Consider the following 18,696-nt stretch of genomic DNA (forward strand, 5'->3'; position numbering starts at 1 on the left):
GTCCAGACATTAAAGTTCCTTTGGAGATGATTCTGGTGGCCAGGACACATGTGCCTATGTCGCCTCTTGAGAAGTGTGTACTAAAAACAAGGCACTCCGGTCCCGACCACCTAGCCTTCTATACCCATTGCTGACTCCGGCTTGTCCGTGGTCCTATGTGTCCCTGGACTTTCTGGCTGGTCTTCCACCACCCAAAGGCAACACGGTTATAATAGTGGTGGTAGACCGTTCCAAGGCATGCAAGTTTGTGGCATTGCCCAAACTCCCCTTAGCCCAAGAGACCACAGAACTGCTGTTGCAGCACGTGGTGAGGGTGCATGGAATTCCTTGCGACCTAGTGTTGGATCAGGGACCTCAGTTCGCCAGCCAGTTTTGAAGGGCTTTCTGCCGGTTGATGGGTGCCACAGTCAGCCTTACTTTAGGTTTCCACCCTAAATCGAATGGGCAGGCCGCACAAACCAACCAAGACCTTGGCCAGCTGCTCTGCTGATTGACCGCAGGGAACCCAGCCTTGCACTTGCCCTCTGCTGTGCAACTCGTCCGGCGATGTCGTAGGACCTGGCAGAAGTCTCGGGCCACCCTACTGGCCACCTCGAGGGCCAGAAAGTGGATTGCAGACCGCTCGAGTCGTTGTGCTCCACCTTTCTGTGTGGGTCAATGGATGTGGCTGTCCACCCAAGACTTCCCGCTGCAAGGTGTCTTACACAAACTGTCGTCTAGGTATGTGGGGCCCTTCAAAATAGTTCGGCGAGTGAACCCAGTCTCCTTCCAGCTGCAACTTCCCGCAAGTATGAAGGTACATCCCACCTTCCATGTGTCCCAACTGCATCCGTTCATATGTTCATATGTTTGTGCTACACATAGTGAAGAAAAGCAAGAGCTTAAAAGAAAGAGTTTAAGTTGTGAACAGCTGAAAAGAAGGAGTTTGTTGTTATCAGTGGCGAAAAGGAAAACTAGAAAACGAAAATAGTTTGAGTACACACCACTCCTGGTGTTTCCTTTGTTTGTTTTCCCGCCCTTTTTTCTATATAGCTTTTAAACAGTTTATATACTGCCACCTCTCACAGCTGTGGTGGTGCAGTGGAAGGGCATTGGGCTTCCATTTCCAGGGTTGCGAGTTTGAGCCCCGACACAAGCACCAATCTTGTATTGACATAAAACATTCACCATCTGTTACAAATAAAAATAAAAAATGGCAGAATATGGCAGATTTCTGATGGGTCCAGCATGCCGCAGCATTAATAATACAGGATGACCTACTATTTTGCAGGTTTGTGAGCTCAACATATGCAGATGCTCTTTAAATTCACAAGCTACACAGAAACGACTATGCAGCATTATGCAGTGCTTGTGAGAAGTCTTGTGCAGTTCCACAGTACAGTAGCAGCATTCAGGCCTGGAGCAGCAATGACTGTAGCCATTCATAAACCCCATTACAGTTAGCGGAGCATCACCATGCTTTACAATCTGCTATTTTAGGGTAAAATTGCTACCTAATGTTGCTTTACCAGGACTAAAGGGAGAAATCAAAGAACCATACTGTTTTTATGACACCCCCCCCTCCCAGTACACACACACACACACACACACACTTTTCTCTGCTACAATGCAGCCAGATTCCAGACAGGAATGTGTTTAGTAGCTGTATAACACCTTAGTGATACTGATCTGATCTGCACTGTTGTGTGTAACTGCTTCCTTTGTATTAGTAACTTTTATTTTGACATGGTCAGCATGATGTAGCTGTTGAGCGTTGAAAGATTCCGTTCCACAATAAACGTTAATAGTGGAGTCTGTTGTTCTGAGGTTCACTCACTTGATGATTTCTCCTTTTGACACTCAGCCTACAGAGTCTCCCACACTCTGCAGATGTGTTGCCTAATGGCTCTTGGACCCCATTTACACCTGGTCACTTCATCTGTCTTGAATATCAGAGTTATGTCTGGATAAGGCTGAGCCACATAAAAATGCAAGTGTAAACACAACCGAGCGCGCATTTAAACCAGATACAAATCCGATTACTCAGACTACTTCAGGAGGTGGTCTGAGACGCATTTGAGATACATGTTATAGCAGTGTAAGCACATCCATCTCTCAGAGATGCATTCCACAACCCAAACCCCTCCCAGTTTAACGAAAACCCTCTTCCCCATGCAGTACAAAACTGCAGAAGCTGGAGAGGGTATGCACATGACGTCACCGGCGTCAGAAGGAACTGCAGCCATGCCTAATGAGTGGCAAAAAGTGTGAATGCCGCTAACACAAAAACAAGAAAAATCTTTTGTGTGATTGACTGTTCAAACAGATTCAGCAGGAATTCAGAGCTCTCTTTCGCCTAAGGAGAAGAACAAATGAATCGCTCTAATTCTGAAATCCAGGCACCATAACATGTGGGAGCTCACTCATTGGTGAAGTAAAAACAGGTGGGCAAAAAATAAACTCAGTGTAGTTACGAATCTAGTGACATGCTAAGTTCGAATAAAAGGGAGAGCAAACAAGCCTGGATGAAGCAGTCTACTAAATGTACCTGAAAACAGTGGAAAACAGTCCTAAGGCCATTCACTCGACTCTAAGCTCTCAGATATGATGCTTCATCCTCTACACTGGTGTGATATGAGCTGGATCATTAGTTCTTTAGTAATTTGGATGGATCGCTGTCGAGTCCAACTTCAGCAGATAGTCGCTTCTTTCCCGGTTTTGCCACTTGGTCCAACTTAAGAGGGTGTGTTCCAGCAAGAGCATGAATTGTATTGTCCCGAAGTATAAAAGAATGCACAATTGAATGCCTAATACTGACACTGCTACACCCTTACAGAGCTTTGATCTATTTTAAAGACTGTGACTCTTTCACTGATTGTTTCTTATGAGCTTTGAGACCTTGTGCAATGCCGCCCCAGACTCTTGCTGTGAGAATCCAGTCACAGGTGCTGGAGTGGTCTTGTCTGTCCGAGAGCGTCTGGAGACGTTCTGCAGTGAGGACTGCTTTTTTCAAAAGGGGTAAGTGACTAATCTGTGTACTTCTCAGCGACTCACGCTCATATTGCTTATTTCTGAGCTGCTTTCATCTTTGGCTTGTGTTCAGTTAACCCCTTCCTGTGTAGTTGCTGTTAGCTTCCTGGACGTCTTTGATGGGACAGGTTGTTTATTAAATATGTTACATTTTGTAAAACAGCTCATTAAATTGTGCCTGTTTCAGAGAGTACAGACATTGCGGTGTGCACAGTTCCTAATTCTGCCATGTATTTCAGATGCCTACCCTCTGACACTTGACGTCACCACAGTAAATGGCTATTTGGAGATGAATCACAAGGAATTGACGGTCATGTGCGACACGTCCTGCTTCTGCCCCGGCATAGACATATGCCACCGCTTGCCTCGGACTTACCCACCTCACCCCGACCATTTTGACCATCAGTAACAGGTCTTGTGCAAGGAGCCTCTTTTTGGAGGTCGCTTCAACTGGGAGGTCGAGGGAAACCCCCCAAACCCCCCCCCCCCAGAATAGAATAGACCAATAATTCAAATGATGCCTCTAAGCTTTAGACATTACTAAACACAAGACAATAAGGTGACCATAGTACTCTAATCGTCCAAGTATTCTTGGAAGAGGTGGGTCTTCAGTCTGCATTTGAAGACAGCGAGCGACTCGGCCGTTCGGACACCCAGGGGAAGCTCGTTCCACCACTTTGGTGCCAGGACAGAAAAAAGCCTGGACACTTGTCTTCCGTGGATTTTGAGGGATGGCGGGTCGAGCCGAGCCGTACTTGAAGCTCGAAGGGCTCTAGGTGCAGATCGGCTTTTGACCACTGCCATCAAGTATGGAGGGGCTGGTCCATTCTTGGCTTTTTAGGCCAGCGTCAGGGTTTTGAATCTGATGCGGGCAGCAGCAGGAAGCCAGTGAAGAAAACGCAGCAGTGGAGTGACATGGCTGAATTTAGGGACATTGAAGACGACCCGTGCCACTGCATTCTGGAGGAGTTGCAGGGGCCTGATGGTGCGCAGAGGGAGACCAGCCAGAAGAGAGTTGCAGTAGTCAAGTCTTGAAATGACAAGAGACTGAACAAGCACCTGGGTGGCCTCTCTAGAGAGGAAGGGTCGAATTCTCCGGATGTTGTACAGGAGAAATCTGCAGGACCGAGTTACGTTTGCAACATGACTTGAGAGCGATAACTGATCATCCATGACTACACCAAGGCTTCGAGCTTCTGTAGAAGGAGTGAACAGTGAGTTCTCAAAGGTGATGGCAAGATCGTTTTTTTGGTCCAGCAGTTCCCGGGATGTACAGCAGCTCCGTCTTGCTGGGGTTGAGTTTGAGGTGGTGAGCTGCCATCCATGAAGAGACGTCGGCGAGGCATGCTGAGATGCGGGCAGAAACCTGTGTGTCAGACGGTGGGAAAGAAAGGATGTGCTGAGTGTCATCGGCGTAACAGTGGTAAGAGAATCCATGAGAGGATATCACTTTACCAAGAGAGCTAGTGTAGAGTGAGAAAAGAAGAGGACCAAGAACCGAGCCTTGTGGAATGCCAGTGGAGAGACTACAAGGAGCGGTTGTGTCGTCCTGCCATGTTACCTGGTATGAGCGTCCCTGCAGGTATGATGCAAACCATTGCCATGCAGAGCCGGTAATTCCAAGGCCGGCAAGGATAGACAGGAGGATCTTGTGGTCCACTGTGTCAAAAGCTGCGGAGAGGTCAAGAAGGATCAGAACCGAGGACAGTCTGGCAGCTTTAGCTGCATGGAGCTTCTCTGTAACTGCAATGAGAGCAGTTTCAGTAGAGTGTGCAGCTTTGAAGCCAGACTGGTTGGGGTCCTGTAGATTGTTCTGAGTGAGAAAGAGAGACAGTTGGTTGTAGACAGAACGTTCGAGAATCTTTGAGAGGAAAGAGAGATAGGTCTGTAATTGCAGAGTTGGTTTCTTTAGGATAGACACAACTCTGGCAGACTTGAAGGCCGATGGTACATGACCTGACAACAGAGCGATTGTTTGGAACAGAGGGGATGGAGCAGGGTCTAGTGGACAGGTGGTAGGATTATTGGAGGTGAGAAGATGTAGGAGGTCATCTGTGGAAAGAGGAGAGAAGCAGGTCAGAGAAGAGGGAGGAGGAGGGCATTGCCTAGAGAGGGGGGTAGAGGCAGGGGGGAAAGATCGGCATCTTTCTGGACCTTTCTGCAGGCCTCCTGTCTTTCTACATTGTTAAGAAAGAGACCATGATCCACACGTATACCTTCATACCACTTTCACTGAGCCGCTCTATGTAGGATTGAGACCATCACCTACCTGCACTTTAAAATTGTGTAGCTTGGAACTGCTGACCCCATATGGGAAGTAGTAGCTGAGTGGAGGATTCATTTATTTATTTTTTACCCATTTGTAAGAGACATGGTTAAGGTAAAGGTACATTGAACACATTGGCATGCAAACATTTGGTCAAAATATATTACTGTGAACAGTTAAGCATGTAAAAGATGACCTGATTTTTAAATGGCATGAAGATAAAGACAACACATTTTTTAAGCAAGATGTCTTTACTTCTGTCTTCAAAAGTTTCAAAATGACTAAAAAGGAAAGTTTACCTTGTCTGCAAAATTTACCTTGTATGGTCAGTACCGGCCAGTGTCACAGCTTGTCACAGCTTGTGTAGAAGACATCCTCTTTCAAATCGTTTTACAGACTGTGTGCTATTTGTCTACAGAATTGGCTGGTATTTATTTCAATGAGTACTTCTCTCTCTCAGTGAAATATTCTCTGTGCCACTGGCTGCAACACAAGCCCAAAGCATGATTGATCAACCTCCATGCTAAATAGTTGGAGAGGTTATTTTTTAATTACATTACATGAAAATCATCAGTTGTTTCAGAAGTGCAACAGACTTGTTTAGATGTTTGAGAACTTCTGATGCAGAATTGTGTGGTGAGGACCCAAGAAAGGTTTTCTTTTCATAACTTTTTCATTAAGGTCATATTTGTTCAGGTGTCGCTGCACAATAGAACTGTGCATCACCCGTCCACAGGTCTTTTGCGGTGAAGCAGAAGTTTTGATTTGCCTTTCTAGCAATCCTACAAGGATTCATGTTAACTGCCATTTCTTAATTCCATTACAAACTGAAGAACAGGCTACCTAAACACTTTGTAAACCCTTCTGATGCTTTGCTAATTATGCTAATTTTCAAAAAGGCGCCTGCTTAGAGAAGCCTGTGGCTGCTGATTGATGGGACAAGCATTGAAATTTACCTGACCTTTCCAAGTAAACAAGCCAGAGCTTCATATTTCATCAGCACTGTCTTGTCGAAATAAAGAGGACAAAGTTAGTGGTCAAAATTTGACTTGTGTTCTATTGTTATTGGTTATTAGTTTTCAAATGTAAAATAGATTTCAACTAGGTTTCATCTATGTATACAAAGTATAGAAGATATAGAATCTCCAGTGTCTCCTCTATCAATTCAAAGCCTTTTTAAACATCAGATAAAGGTTTTAATGAGAACTCTTTTGTGCTACCAGATGAACGAACGAACGAACCCATTGAGCTTGATCTCGCATGTCCACCTGAGTGGTGTGGTAGTATGTACAGTATGTCCTCCATCCGTCTGAACATGGCTTTAGGCCTTTTTAATGAAGGCTTTAAAAGAAGTAAAAATGCCTTGAACTTTTACACTATATGTCGAAATGTTCATGGACACCCATTCTAGTGAATGCATTCATAAATGTGAATGCAACATAAAAAAAAGTCCACGTTCCATTTTACCCCATGTTTATTTTTGACCCTCTGTGCCCTGAACTGGGTTTCCATCTGAGCAAAAAATCCTTTGTTAAATGGTAAGATAATCTTAATGTTAGAAAGCTTATGGGAAGTTCAGTCAGGTATAATGGTGAAATGCGGATTACAGACTCTTGGAAACAAGTAAATTGACTAAGACCGAGATTTTCTAGAGATTAGTGTGAGAATGTAACGGATACTAGATAAAATAATACATATAGTATGTTAGTAAAACACAAGATTTTTCTTTTTTTGCCTTGACTTTTATTTCACAATAATGACACATTAGAATCAAGCTACGTTCTAGCATTAGAATATTTAACATTAACAGCTGTAAGAGCAGCACAGTATTCAGCACTTCAGCTACAGATGAGCTGTGAGCAGCTGTAAATGTGCCAAAGTAGGGTGTGTATTTCAGCACTTGTAGAGAGTGTTGATCCTCAGGATGTCGATGGCGGACAGGTCCACTCTTTGCCCGATTTTCACTGATGCATCAGGAATAGGAGTGATGCTGTCCAGCCCATTGATGGAGAAAGCCGTTTTCCCGTAGTGCATCACGGAGGAGTAGTCGTACGGTGTGTTGAGGTTGTTGGTGTTCTCCTTGTTGAAATTGTACTGCATTGCAGGGTTGATGTTCTCCCAGTTGATCCTGACATAGCGGTCACGGTCGCTCCTGGTCTGCTCGTGGTAGAAACCCAGAGCGTGGTTCAGCTCATGCTGGACAATGCCATGGTACACGCAGCCGTTCCTGTTGAGGGAGACCACCTGCTTACCACCTGATCTGCCCACTGGAGAGTAGCACCCGTCTCTGTTCTCAATGCTGAGGTAGTCGGTTTCAGTGGTTCTGGCCACAAAGCGAATGCAGGTTTTGCTGTGGAAGGTTGCCATGGCGCCAGCGATTACAGATCGCTCAGAGAAGGAGAAGTCAGCACTCACTGTGTAAGGCACCTGCACTGGACCAGTTGAGGACTTCTTCCAAAAGCAGTTGTTGTCAGGGCAGACCTGAGCGTTCCTGGTTCTTGACAAGACGATGTCTCCCTCCACCAGCAGTTCACTGGATCTGTTGTTGGTGGTCAGAATTCTTTCTGTGATGTCCACAAACTGAGGCTCCATGAGGGGGACAGCCTGGGACAGACCGAGCATCAGCAGGGCTAGAATGGAGAAAGAGGCTGTGGGCTCCATGTTGCTTCAGTCAGTGGAGATGATCTGGATGCTCCTTCACTCTTGCTCAGTGTCTGAATCCAGTCATACCTGGCCTTTTATACTCATGGACACACATCGGTGTGGCTGTCTGAGGATTAAAGCTAAGCTCTGTCCGCTGTCCTTTGTGTGGAACTAAAGGGAGGGACCCTCTGAGCTCAGGGTACTGATTTGAAGTTGTTTTCTCTCTACAAAAATGAGAATCTTCTCTCTAATTATCGCTGATTTCTCCTCTTCCACATTACTGATCACCTCTTGTGTTCCTCAGGGTTCTGTTTTAGGCCCTATTCATTTGTCTTTATATACAAACCATTGGAATTCCATGTAGGTATTTCTTATGAATGTTATGCTGATGCAAATTTGTTGATACTGTTTAAACTGAGTGCTAATCCCTGACACAATTCATAGGTCTAATGTGTGTAACTAAAGGGAGGGGAGAGTGAGGTAATACGAGCCATTTTTCTTAAGGTGATCCAACAACCTTAAGTAAAACGAATGGATACAATGCAAGTTCAGAATGTGTGGCATCAATTAAAACCTTAGCAAGTCAAGTCAAGTCAAGTCAAATTTATTTGTATAGCGCTTTTTACAACTGTTGTCGTCACAAAGCAGCTTTACATAATTAGTACTTAATAAATAACAGAGACAGAGAAGAAAGAAGGAATAACATGAAGCGTCAAAGACCCCCGTGAGCAAGCCAACGGCGACAGTGGCAAGGAAAAACTCCCTCAGAGCTGGAGGAAGAAACCTTGGGAGGAACCAAGGCTCACAAGGGGGACCCATCCTCCTCTGGCCAGACTGTTTTAAACATTAATGATAAAAATTACCCGCCACCACCCATGGCTCACCCGCCAGCTGCTGCTGCCTGTTTGGTGGCCGTGCTGAAACCTAGATGGACTCGTGCCTGTCTGACACTATTAATATTGCCACTATTAACTTTCTGTTGTATCTGCTTTGGGGGGGGACCCGCTGGCCGGACTGGTAGGTGGCAGCTGGTTAGATGCAGGTAGAGGGGACCTCAGCGGGCAATCTTCCTGCAGATCGGGCTGGGTGGCCATTTACTCGGGGAAGGTAAAGAGAGAGAAGTTAGTTCTAAGAGGAATTTTATGGAGTGCAGAGAATGTTGAGAATCAGCATCTGGGTATGTCTGATGACTCCGGCAGGTCTGATTATCACAGCATAATTAAAAGGAGAGAGCCAGAAGGTAACACGGACACGGGCGTACCCTGAGAACACCAGCATCTATCTGCTCCACCATCAACAAACCTGAGTGATCGCGTGTAAGCAGTGAGACGACAGCTCCAGCATCTCAGTGTAGTACAATTCCCTGGGTCCGCGAACCCCTGGACCTGCCGCCCTTATCTAAGAAACATTAATTACCAAAAGCTAAACTAAACATATAAGTTTTCAGCTTAGATTTAAAGATTAAGACTGTGTCTGAGTCCCGAACATTATCTGGAAGGTTATTCCAGAGCTGGGGGGCTTTATAAGAACGCGTAAGAGGCCAGCACCCTGAGATCTAAGTAGTCTTGATGGTTCGTAATATACAATAAGATCCTGCAGGTACTCAGGAGCGAGGCCATGTAGGGCTTTATATGTTAATAAAAGAATTTTGTATTCGATACGGAATTTAACTGGGAGCCAATGAAGTGCTGATAGAACTGGACTGATATGGTCAAATTTTCTAGTTTTAGTAAGGACCCTGGCTGCAGCATTTTGCACCAGCTGAAGTTTATTGAGGTTCCTGCTGGAACAACCTGACAGTAGTGCATTACAGTAATCTAGCCTTGAGGTAATAAAAGCATGTACTAGCTTTTCTGCGTCTTGTAGTGATAAGGAGTTTCTTAGTTTGGAGATGTTCCTAAGCTGCATAAAGGCTGTTCTACTAATATTAGCTATATGTTGCTCAAATGATAAATCTGAGTCAAATGTGACGCCAAGATTTTTAGCTGCTAAACCAGGAATGATAGAAGAATCAGCCAAGTCTAACATTAAGTCTGATAGTTTATTTCTAGAGTCTTTTGGACCTAAAAGGAGAACTTCGGTTTTGTCACTGTTGAGGAGAAGGAAGTTATGTGACATCCAGAGTTTTATATCCTTTACACAGTCCTCCATTTTCTGTAGTCTAAATTTATCGTCAGGTTTGGCTGATATATAGAGCTGTGTGTCATCTGCATAGAAATGGAAATGAACGCCATGTCTGCTTATAACTGAGCCCAGTGGTAACATGTATAGTATAAATAATAGTGGTCCTAAAATGGAGCCTTGCGGAACTCCATATCTTAGCAGTGTCCCTAACTCAAACTGACATCAAAATACAGGGTCCCAGAAAAAAAAGGTTCTAGTGGCTCAACTTTCCCCATTAAATAAGGTGAATAGGCCCAAAATAGTTAAAGTACTTCTTCTGGGGTTGAAGCAGCTGACAGGGTAAGTTCAGCTATCTGACAAAACTCTTACTAACTATGTATTAACCAGATCTAATTCCACTAATAACTGAAAAATAACCAAGTCTCATTCTGAACTTATTTCAGAGAAATGGCTCGGGTATGAAGCACAGATGAAGCAGAGACGTTGGGTGCTTGTGTGGTTCTGAGGTTAGCTCCTAGGCTAAAGTCTTACCTGACAGCTATACAAGCACCAAACACATCTACTTCTTCACTGGAGCCAAATAAGTGAGTTTTCTCTTCAGGAAATGGTAAAGAGATGTTTGGGTGAATGTATTATACACACGTGGACAAAATTGTTGGTACCCCTCGGTTAATGAAAGAAAAACCCACAATGGTCACAGAAATAACTTGAATCTGACAAAAGTAATAATACATAAAAATTCGATGAAAATGAACAAATGAAAATCTGACATTGATTTTGAACCATGCTTCAACATAATTATTTAAAAAAGTAAACTCATTAAACAGGCTTGGACAAAAATGATGGTACCCCTGAAAAATTTGTGACCAAAGGGAGATGTCAAATCAAGGTGTGTCCACTAATTAGCATCACAGGTGTCTACAATCTTGTAATCAGTCAGTGGGCCTATATATAGAGCTACAGGTAGTCACTGTGCTGTTTGGTGACATGGTGTGTACCACACTCAACATGCACCAGAGGAAGTGAAGGAAGGAGTTGTCTCAGGAGATTAGAAAGAAAATTAAAGACAAGCATGTTAAAGGTAAAGGTTATAAGATCATCTCCAATCAACTTGATGTTCCTGTGACTACAGTTGCACATATCATTCAGAAATTTAAGATCAGTGGTACTGTAGCCAACCTCTGTGGCATGGCCGCAGGAGGAAAATCGATGACAAATCAAAGAGACAGATAATACGAATGGTAACAAAAGAGCCCAGAAAAACTTCTTCTAAAGAGATTAAAGGTGAACTTCAAGCTCAAGGAACATCAGTGTCCGATCGCACCAGCCGTCGTTGTTTGAGCCAAAGTGGACTGCATGGGAGACGACCAAGGAGGACACCATTGTTGAAAACAAATCATAAAAAACCAGACTGAAATTTGCCAAACTGCATGTTGACAAGCCCCAATGCTTCTGGGAGAATGTTCTATGGACAGATGGAACTTTTTGCCAAGGCACATCAGCTCTATGTTCACAGATGGAAAAATGAAGCAGATCAAGAAGAGAACACTGTCCCTACTGTGAAACATGGAGGAGGCTCTGTTATGTTCTGGGGCTGCTTTGCTGCATCTGGTACAGGGTATCTTGAATCTGTGCAGGGTACAATGAAATCTCAAGACTATTAAGGGATTCTAGAGAGAAATGTGCTGCCCAGTGTCAGAAAGCTTGGTCTCAGTCACAGGTCATGGGTCTTGCAACAGGATAAAGACCCAAAATACACAGCTAAAAAACACCCAAGGTTGGCTAAGAGGAAAACAATGGACCATTCTGCAGTGGCCTTCTATGAGCCCTGGCCTAAATCCTATTGAGCATCTTTGGAAGGAGCTGAAACATGTCGTCTGGAAAAGGGATCCTTCAAACCTGAGACAACTGGAGCAGTTTGCTCATGAGGAGTGGGCCAAAATACCTGCTGAGAGGTGCAGAAGTCTCATTGACCATTACAGGAATCGTTTGAGCTGCTTTTGGAGAACCATCTCTTGGTTAACCTGGAGAGGTCAGAATTTTTCTAGGGTTTGTGGTCTCCAAAGGTAGTCTGGCCATTGATCCAGCTAAACTGAAAGCAGTGGCAGAGTGGCCGTGCCCAACATCCCTCCATTTAGTCCAGCATTTTCTGGGGTTTGTGAATTTTTACCTTCGGTTTATCAGGTTCAGCTGCTGCACCTCTCACTGCGCTGACACACAAGCAGCCTGGCCCCTTCCCATGGACCATCGAAGGCCAGAAGTCATTCGAGGAGCTCAAACGCAGGTTGACCAGTGCACTTGTCTTACACCTCTCAGATCCTGACCTCCTCTTTTTTGTAGAGGTAGATGCCTCTGAGATCTGGATAGGTGCTGTCCTGTCCGAAAGATCAGGTGAGAACCAAAAGCTGAGGTATTTAGGTATTTAGGGTCTGAGGTTAACTCTTAGGCTAAGTTAGTTACATTACAGGCACTTAAAAGGTTTGCCTCTTATCCAGAGCGAAGTGCTTCACTGTTTACTCAGAAATACCCTTGGCTAGTTTATATAGACTAGGATCCAAAAGATACCTCTAAGCCCAGATATTACTAAATCCAAAAGTCAGTATGGAGACCACAATACTCAACACTTAGGCCCTCAGTTTGCATTTGAAGACAGCAAGCAACTCTGCCGTTCGGACACCCAGGGAAAGTTTGTTCCACCTCTCCAGCCAGGATGCTTCCATGGATCTTAAGGGATGATGGGTCAAGTGCGTGTGGTGAAATGTGAAACATATTTTGTTTATATTCAATTAATGATCATTATGTTATTTCAGATCATCATTTCTTTCAATCCTATCAGTTGTGTTTAACTACATCAAAGTCACATTTTACTCCATGTTGATCTGTGCTCCACTGTCCCCTGACCTTGGTTTTCTTCAAGCATCTGAGCACAAAGTCCTTTGTTAAATGGTAAGATGATCTTAATGTTAGAAGGATTCTGGGATGTTCAGTCAGGTGTAATATTGGAATGCATATTACAGACTCTTGGAATCAAGTAAATTAGAAACTAATTAGTTAATAGACTGTGTGAATATAGTACTTCCCTGGCACTATATTATGCAGCTAGTGGATACGGGGTAAAGTAAGAATGGGAGTATGTTAGTAAAACACAAGATACTTATTTGTTTGCTTTGACTTTGTTTATTTCACAATGATGACACATCAGGGCATCACAAGATCAAGATGTGAGCAGTTGTAAATGTGTCACAGTAGGATGTGTATTTCAGCACTTGTAGAGAGTGTTGATCCTCAGGATGTCGATGGCGGACAGGTCCACTCTTTGCCCGATTTTCACTGATGCATCAGGAATAGGAGTGATGCTGTCCAGCCCATTGATGGAGAAAGCCGTTTTCCCGTAGTGCATCACGGAGGAGTAGTCGTACGGTGTGTTGAGGTTGTTGGTGTTCTCCTTGTTGAAATTGTACTGCATTGCAGGGTTGATGTTCTCCCAGTTGATCCTGACATAGCGGTCACGGTCGCTCCTGGTCTGCTCGTGGTAGAAACCCAGAGCGTGGTTCAGCTCATGCTGGACAATGCCATGGTACACGCAGCCGTTCCTGTTGAGGGAGACCACCTGCTTACCACCTGATCTGCCCACTGGAGAGTAGCACCCGTCTCTGTTCTCAATGCTGAGGTAGTCGGTTTCAGTGGTTCTGGCCACAAAGCGAATGCAGGTTTTGCTGTGGAAGGTTGCCATGGCGCCAGCGATTACAGATCGCTCAGAGAAGGAGAAGTCAGCGCTCACTGTGTAAGGCACCTGCACTGGACCAGTTGAGGACTTCTTCCAAAAGCAGTTGTTGTCAGGGCAGACCTGAGCGTTCCTGGTTCTTGACAAGACGATGTCTCCCTCCACCAGCAGTTCACTGGATCTGTTGTTGGTGGTCAGAATTCTTTCTGTGATGTCCACAAACTGAGGCTCCATGAGGGGGACAGCCTGGGACAGACCGAGCATCAGCAGGGCTAGAATGGAGAAAGAGGCTGTGGGCTCCATGTTGCTTCAGTCAGTGGAGATGATCTGGATGCTCCTTCACTCCTGCTCAGTGTCTGAACCCAGTCATACCTGGCCTTTTATACTCATGGACACACATCGGTGTGGCTGTCTGAGGATTAAAGCTAAGCTCTGTCCGCTGTCCTTTGTGTGGAACTAAAGGGAGGGACCCTCTGAGCTCAGGGTACTGATTTGAAGTTGTTTTCTCTCTACAAAAATGAGAATCTTCTCTCTAATTATCGCTGATTTCTCCTCTTCCACATTACTGATCACCTCTTGTGTTCCTCAGGGTTCTGTTTTAGGCCCTATTCATTTGTCTTTATATACAAACCATTGGAATTCCATGTAGGTATTTCTTATGAATGTTATGCTGATGCAAATTTGTTGATACTGTTTAAACTGAGTGCTAATCCCTGACACAATTCATAGGTCTAATGTGTGTAACTAAAGGGAGGGGAGAGTGAGGTAATACGAGCCATTTTTCTTAAGGTGATCCAACAACCTTAAGTAAAACGAATGGATACAATGCAAGTTCAGAATGTGTGGCATCAATTAAAACCTTAGCAAGTCAAGTCAAGTCAAATTTATTTGTATAGCGCTTTTTACAACTGTTGTCGTCACAAAGCAGCTTTACATAATTAGTACTTAATAAAGAACAGAGACAGAGAAGAAAGAAGGAATAACATGAAGCGTCAAAGACCCCCGTGAGCAAGCCAACGGCGACAGTGGCAAGGAAAAACTCCCTCAGAGCTGGAGGAAGAAACCTTGGGAGGAACCAAGGCTCACAAGGGGGACCCATCCTCCTCTGGCCAGACTGTTTTAAACATTAATGATAAAAATTACCCGCCACCACCCATGGCTCACCCGCCAGCTGCTGCTGCCTGTTTGGTGGCCGTGCTGAAACCTAGATGGACTCGTGCCTGTCTGACACTATTAATATTGCCACTATTAACTTTCTGTTGTATCTGCTTTGGGGGGGGACCCGCTGGCCGGACTGGTAGGTGGCAGCTGGTTAGATGCAGGTAGAGGGGACCTCAGCGGGCAATCTTCCTGCAGATCGGGCTGGGTGGCCATTTACTCGGGGAAGGTAAAGAGAGAGAAGTTAGTTCTAAGAGGAATTTTATGGAGTGCAGAGAATGTTGAGAATCAGCATCTGGGTATGTCTGACGACTCCGGCAGGTCTGATTATCACAGCATAATTAAAAGGAGAGAGCCAGAAGGTAACACGGACACGGGCGTACCCTGAGAACACCAGCATCTATCTGCTCCACCGTCAACAAACCTGAGTGATCGCGTGTAAGCAGCGAGACGACAGCTCCAGCATCTCAGTGTACTACAATTCCCTGGGTCCGCGAACCCCTGGACCTGCAGCCCTTATCTAAGAAACATTAATTACCAAAAGCTAAACTAAACATATAAGTTTTCAGCTTAGATTTAAAGATTAAGACTGTGTCTGAGTCCCGAACATTATCTGGAAGGTTATTCCAGAGCTGGGGGGCTTTATAAGAAAAGGCTCTTCCCCCTGCTGAGGTTTTCTGAATTTTGGGAACGCGTAAGAGGCCAGCACCCTGAGATCTAAGTAGTCTTGATGGTCTCAGGAGCGAGGCCATGTAGGGCTTTATATGTTAATAAAAGAATTTTGTATTCGATACGGAATTTAACTGGGAGCCAATGAAGTGCTGATAGAACTGGACTGATATGGTCAAATTTTCTAGTTTTAGTAAGGACCCTGGCTGCAGCATTTTGCACCAGCTGAAGTTTATTGAGGTTCCTGCTGGAACAACCTGACAGTAGTGCATTACAGTAATCTAGCCTTGAGGTAATAAAAGCATGTACTAGCTTTTCTGCGTCTTGTAGTGATAAGGAGTTTCTTAGTTTGGAGATGTTCCTAAGCTGCATAAAGGCTGTTCTACTAATATTAGCTATATGTTGCTCAAATGATAAATCTGAGTCAAATGTGACGCCAAGATTTTTAGCTGCTAAACCAGGAATGATAGAAGAATCAGCCAAGTCTAACATTAAGTCTGATAGTTTATTTCTAGAGTCTTTTGGACCTAAAAGGAGAACTTCGGTTTTGTCACTGTTGAGGAGAAGGAAGTTATGTGACATCCAGAGTTTTATATCCTTTACACAGTCCTCCATTTTCTGTAGTCTAAATTTATCGTCAGGTTTGGCTGATATATAGAGCTGTGTGTCATCTGCATAGAAATGGAAATTAACGCCATGTCTGCTTATAACTGAGCCCAGTGGTAACATGTATAGTATAAATAATAGTGGTCCTAAAATGGAGCCTTGCGGAACTCCATATCTTAGCAGTGTCCCTAACTTAAACTGACATCAAAATACAGGGTCCCAGAAAAAAAAGGTTCTAGTGGCTCAACTTTCCCCATTAAATAAGGTGAATAGGCCCAAAATAGTTAAAGTACTTCTTCTGGGGTTGAAGCAGCTGACAGGGTAAGTTCAGCTATCTGACAAAACTCTTACTAACTATGTATTAACCAGATCTAATTCCACTACAGTTTTTCTCAATTGCTAAGACACATTTCTTGAAATTGTCCCTCCATGTCGCTAAACTGTAAATTCAAAACTCAATTTTCAAACTACATTCACAAAACATCTGACTCTTCCTGCAAAACCAAACTATCACCTCAAAACAGTTCAAACAGCGCTCAAAAGCAAACAATGCTGTCAGATCAGACCCCGAGTCAATCAAAATGAAAACACTACTGAGCAGTCATTACACACAACATAGAAAAAAGGAAAACAAAACGACCAGATCATTAAGTGTTTAGAAATAACCTTTATTGTTCACAAAAATGCATTTTCAAAACAAAATTCTTGTTTAGCCTGTGTAGTCCTAAAATAATATATACTTTTGTTGTAAAGTTTATATATATATATATATATATATATATATATATATATATATATATATATAAACTTTACAACAAAAGTGCATACAAAATCTACTCTATAACATCATGTCGATGTGCTGGGTCAGGCCACAGGACTTCATCTACATCACAGGCCACATTCTCCCTTGCCAGGCAGCGTGGGTAATAACTTCTAGTGTGCCGGATCCACGCTTGGCATGCATCCACACCTATATCATTACAGGCCAGTTCCATGGCCTGCAAGAGATTTTCCCTGGTGTAGGGTTGTCGGTCATAAACCTTCCAGCGCCATGAAGAGAAGAACTCCTCTGTTGGATTGAGGAAAGGGGAGTATGGTGGTAGGAAGACATTCAGGAATTCTTGGTTTCTAGTGAACCACTCTCTGACCTGCACGGCATGGTGAAAACTCACATTATCCCACACAATGACATAGACAGGATGCTCTGTCTGTTCATGATCCTGCTGCTGAAACCCTAACACAATATCCCGAAGATCACTTAAAAATGACAGGAGGTGTTGAGTGTTGTATGGCCCCAATATGGCATGATGGTGGAGAACACCATGATTGCTGATTGCAGCACATAAAGTGACATTGCCACCACGCTGGCCAGGAACTGTAACAATGGCTCGTTGGCCAATCACATTCCGGCCTCTCCTCCTCCTTTTGGTCAGATTGAACCCAGCTTCATCCATATAAATATATTCATGTGGTTGTTCTGAGGAATCCAGTTGAAACACTCTCTATGGGAAAATACATATAGCTTTGTAAGCTGTACAGCATAAGACAACCTTATGCTGTAGAGTAGACAGCAGTATTGAACACCTACCTGTACATAGTGGAATCTTTGCTCCTTGACCCTTTCTGAGTTGCGCTCAAAGGGTACTCTGTACAGTTGCTTCATCCGCATCCTGTTGTGTTTTAGGACACGATCAATGGTGGAAATGCTGATACTGGTGATGCCTTCAAAATTAACATGGTCGTCAATGATCTTCTGCTGTATTTCACAGAGTTTGACTGAATTGTTCTGACGGACCATGTCAACAATGAGGGTCTCTTGGCGTGGGGACAACATAGATGGCCTCCCTCCCTGATGTGGCAATCTGGTAATTCTACAAAAAGAACATGCAATTACAAAAAAATACATGTAGTACGAGGCCTACAAGTATATTGGAAAATGAGTGTAATGAAACACCTTTTTATTGAGTCATACTGCACAAATGTACAAAATGAAAAAAAGCAATTACCTGTTCTCTTCTCTGAATCTTCGGACTATGGTGGACACAGTGAATCTGCTTAGGTTGGGCTGAACTCGAAGTCCCGCTTCCCTCATTGTCAACCCGTGGACAAGAACATGGTCTATGACAGTTGCCCGTATTTCATCTGAAATATTTGTTCTTCGTCTCATACCTCCCCTTCCTCCTCTTCCACCTCTTCCACCTCTTCCACCTCTTACTCTTACTCTTACTCTGCCTCTCTGATTGTTTCTGTCCATAGTGAGACTTCAACAAACAGGGCCCCATGGACTGGCTTATATTGGTGTCTTCACCTCATTAGTCACATGTGTTATCAATTTTGAGTTGCAGTGTTTAAGTTGAAACACCTGTGCTTTCATTGAATTTCCCTTTTGCCAGCTGTGCTTAACATTATGCAGCCCAAGTGCATCAGAGTGCCAAATGTGTTTTAGTGGGTGAAAATATGTTTGCAAGTTGTTGTTGCAAGTGTCTAACTAGGTGAA

General features: G+C 44.0%; 3 protein-coding genes across 3 annotated transcripts; all 3 read right to left on the reverse strand.

The window, feature by feature from the left end:
- Positions 1–7,168: 7,168 nt before the first annotated feature.
- On the reverse strand, positions 7,169–7,936 carry LOC140561724 (hatching enzyme 1.2-like). Its single transcript, XM_072686960.1, has one exon. The coding sequence runs from the start codon at positions 7,934–7,936 to the stop codon at positions 7,169–7,171; it is 768 nt and encodes a 255-aa protein (XP_072543061.1).
- Positions 7,937–13,301: 5,365 nt separating this feature from the next.
- Positions 13,302–14,069, reverse strand: LOC140562545 (hatching enzyme 1.2-like). Its single transcript, XM_072688287.1, has one exon. The coding sequence runs from the start codon at positions 14,067–14,069 to the stop codon at positions 13,302–13,304; it is 768 nt and encodes a 255-aa protein (XP_072544388.1).
- Positions 14,070–16,936: 2,867 nt separating this feature from the next.
- Positions 16,937–18,395, reverse strand: LOC140562544 (uncharacterized). Its single transcript, XM_072688286.1, has 3 exons — positions 18,206–18,395; positions 17,788–18,070; positions 16,937–17,701 (listed from the first exon to the last, which is right to left on the reverse strand). The coding sequence occupies exons 1-3, from the start codon at positions 18,364–18,366 to the stop codon at positions 17,033–17,035; spliced, it is 1,113 nt and encodes a 370-aa protein (XP_072544387.1). The 5' UTR covers positions 18,367–18,395; the 3' UTR covers positions 16,937–17,032.
- Positions 18,396–18,696: the final 301 nt, after the last annotated feature.

The sequence above is a fragment of the Salminus brasiliensis genome, chromosome 9 (genome assembly GCF_030463535.1).
Source record: "Salminus brasiliensis chromosome 9, fSalBra1.hap2, whole genome shotgun sequence".
Taxonomy (NCBI): Eukaryota; Metazoa; Chordata; class Actinopteri; order Characiformes; family Bryconidae; genus Salminus; species Salminus brasiliensis.

Excerpts from the sequence above, each read along its gene's own strand:
- LOC140562545 (XM_072688287.1), bottom strand. The coding sequence starts at position 14,069 with ATGGAGCCCACAGCCTCTTTCTCCATTCTAGCCCTGCTGATGCTCGGT.
- LOC140562544 (XM_072688286.1), bottom strand. The coding sequence starts at position 18,366 with ATGAGACGAAGAACAAATATTTCAGATGAAATACGGGCAACTGTCATA. Across the intron at positions 18,071-18,205 it reads AGATTCAGAGAAGAGAACAG|AATTACCAGATTGCCACATC; the intron begins GTAATTGCTTTT and ends TTCTTTTTGTAG. Across the intron at positions 17,702-17,787 it reads AAAGATTCCACTATGTACAG|AGAGTGTTTCAACTGGATTC; the intron begins GTAGGTGTTCAA and ends ATTTTCCCATAG.
- LOC140561724 (XM_072686960.1), bottom strand. The coding sequence starts at position 7,936 with ATGGAGCCCACAGCCTCTTTCTCCATTCTAGCCCTGCTGATGCTCGGT.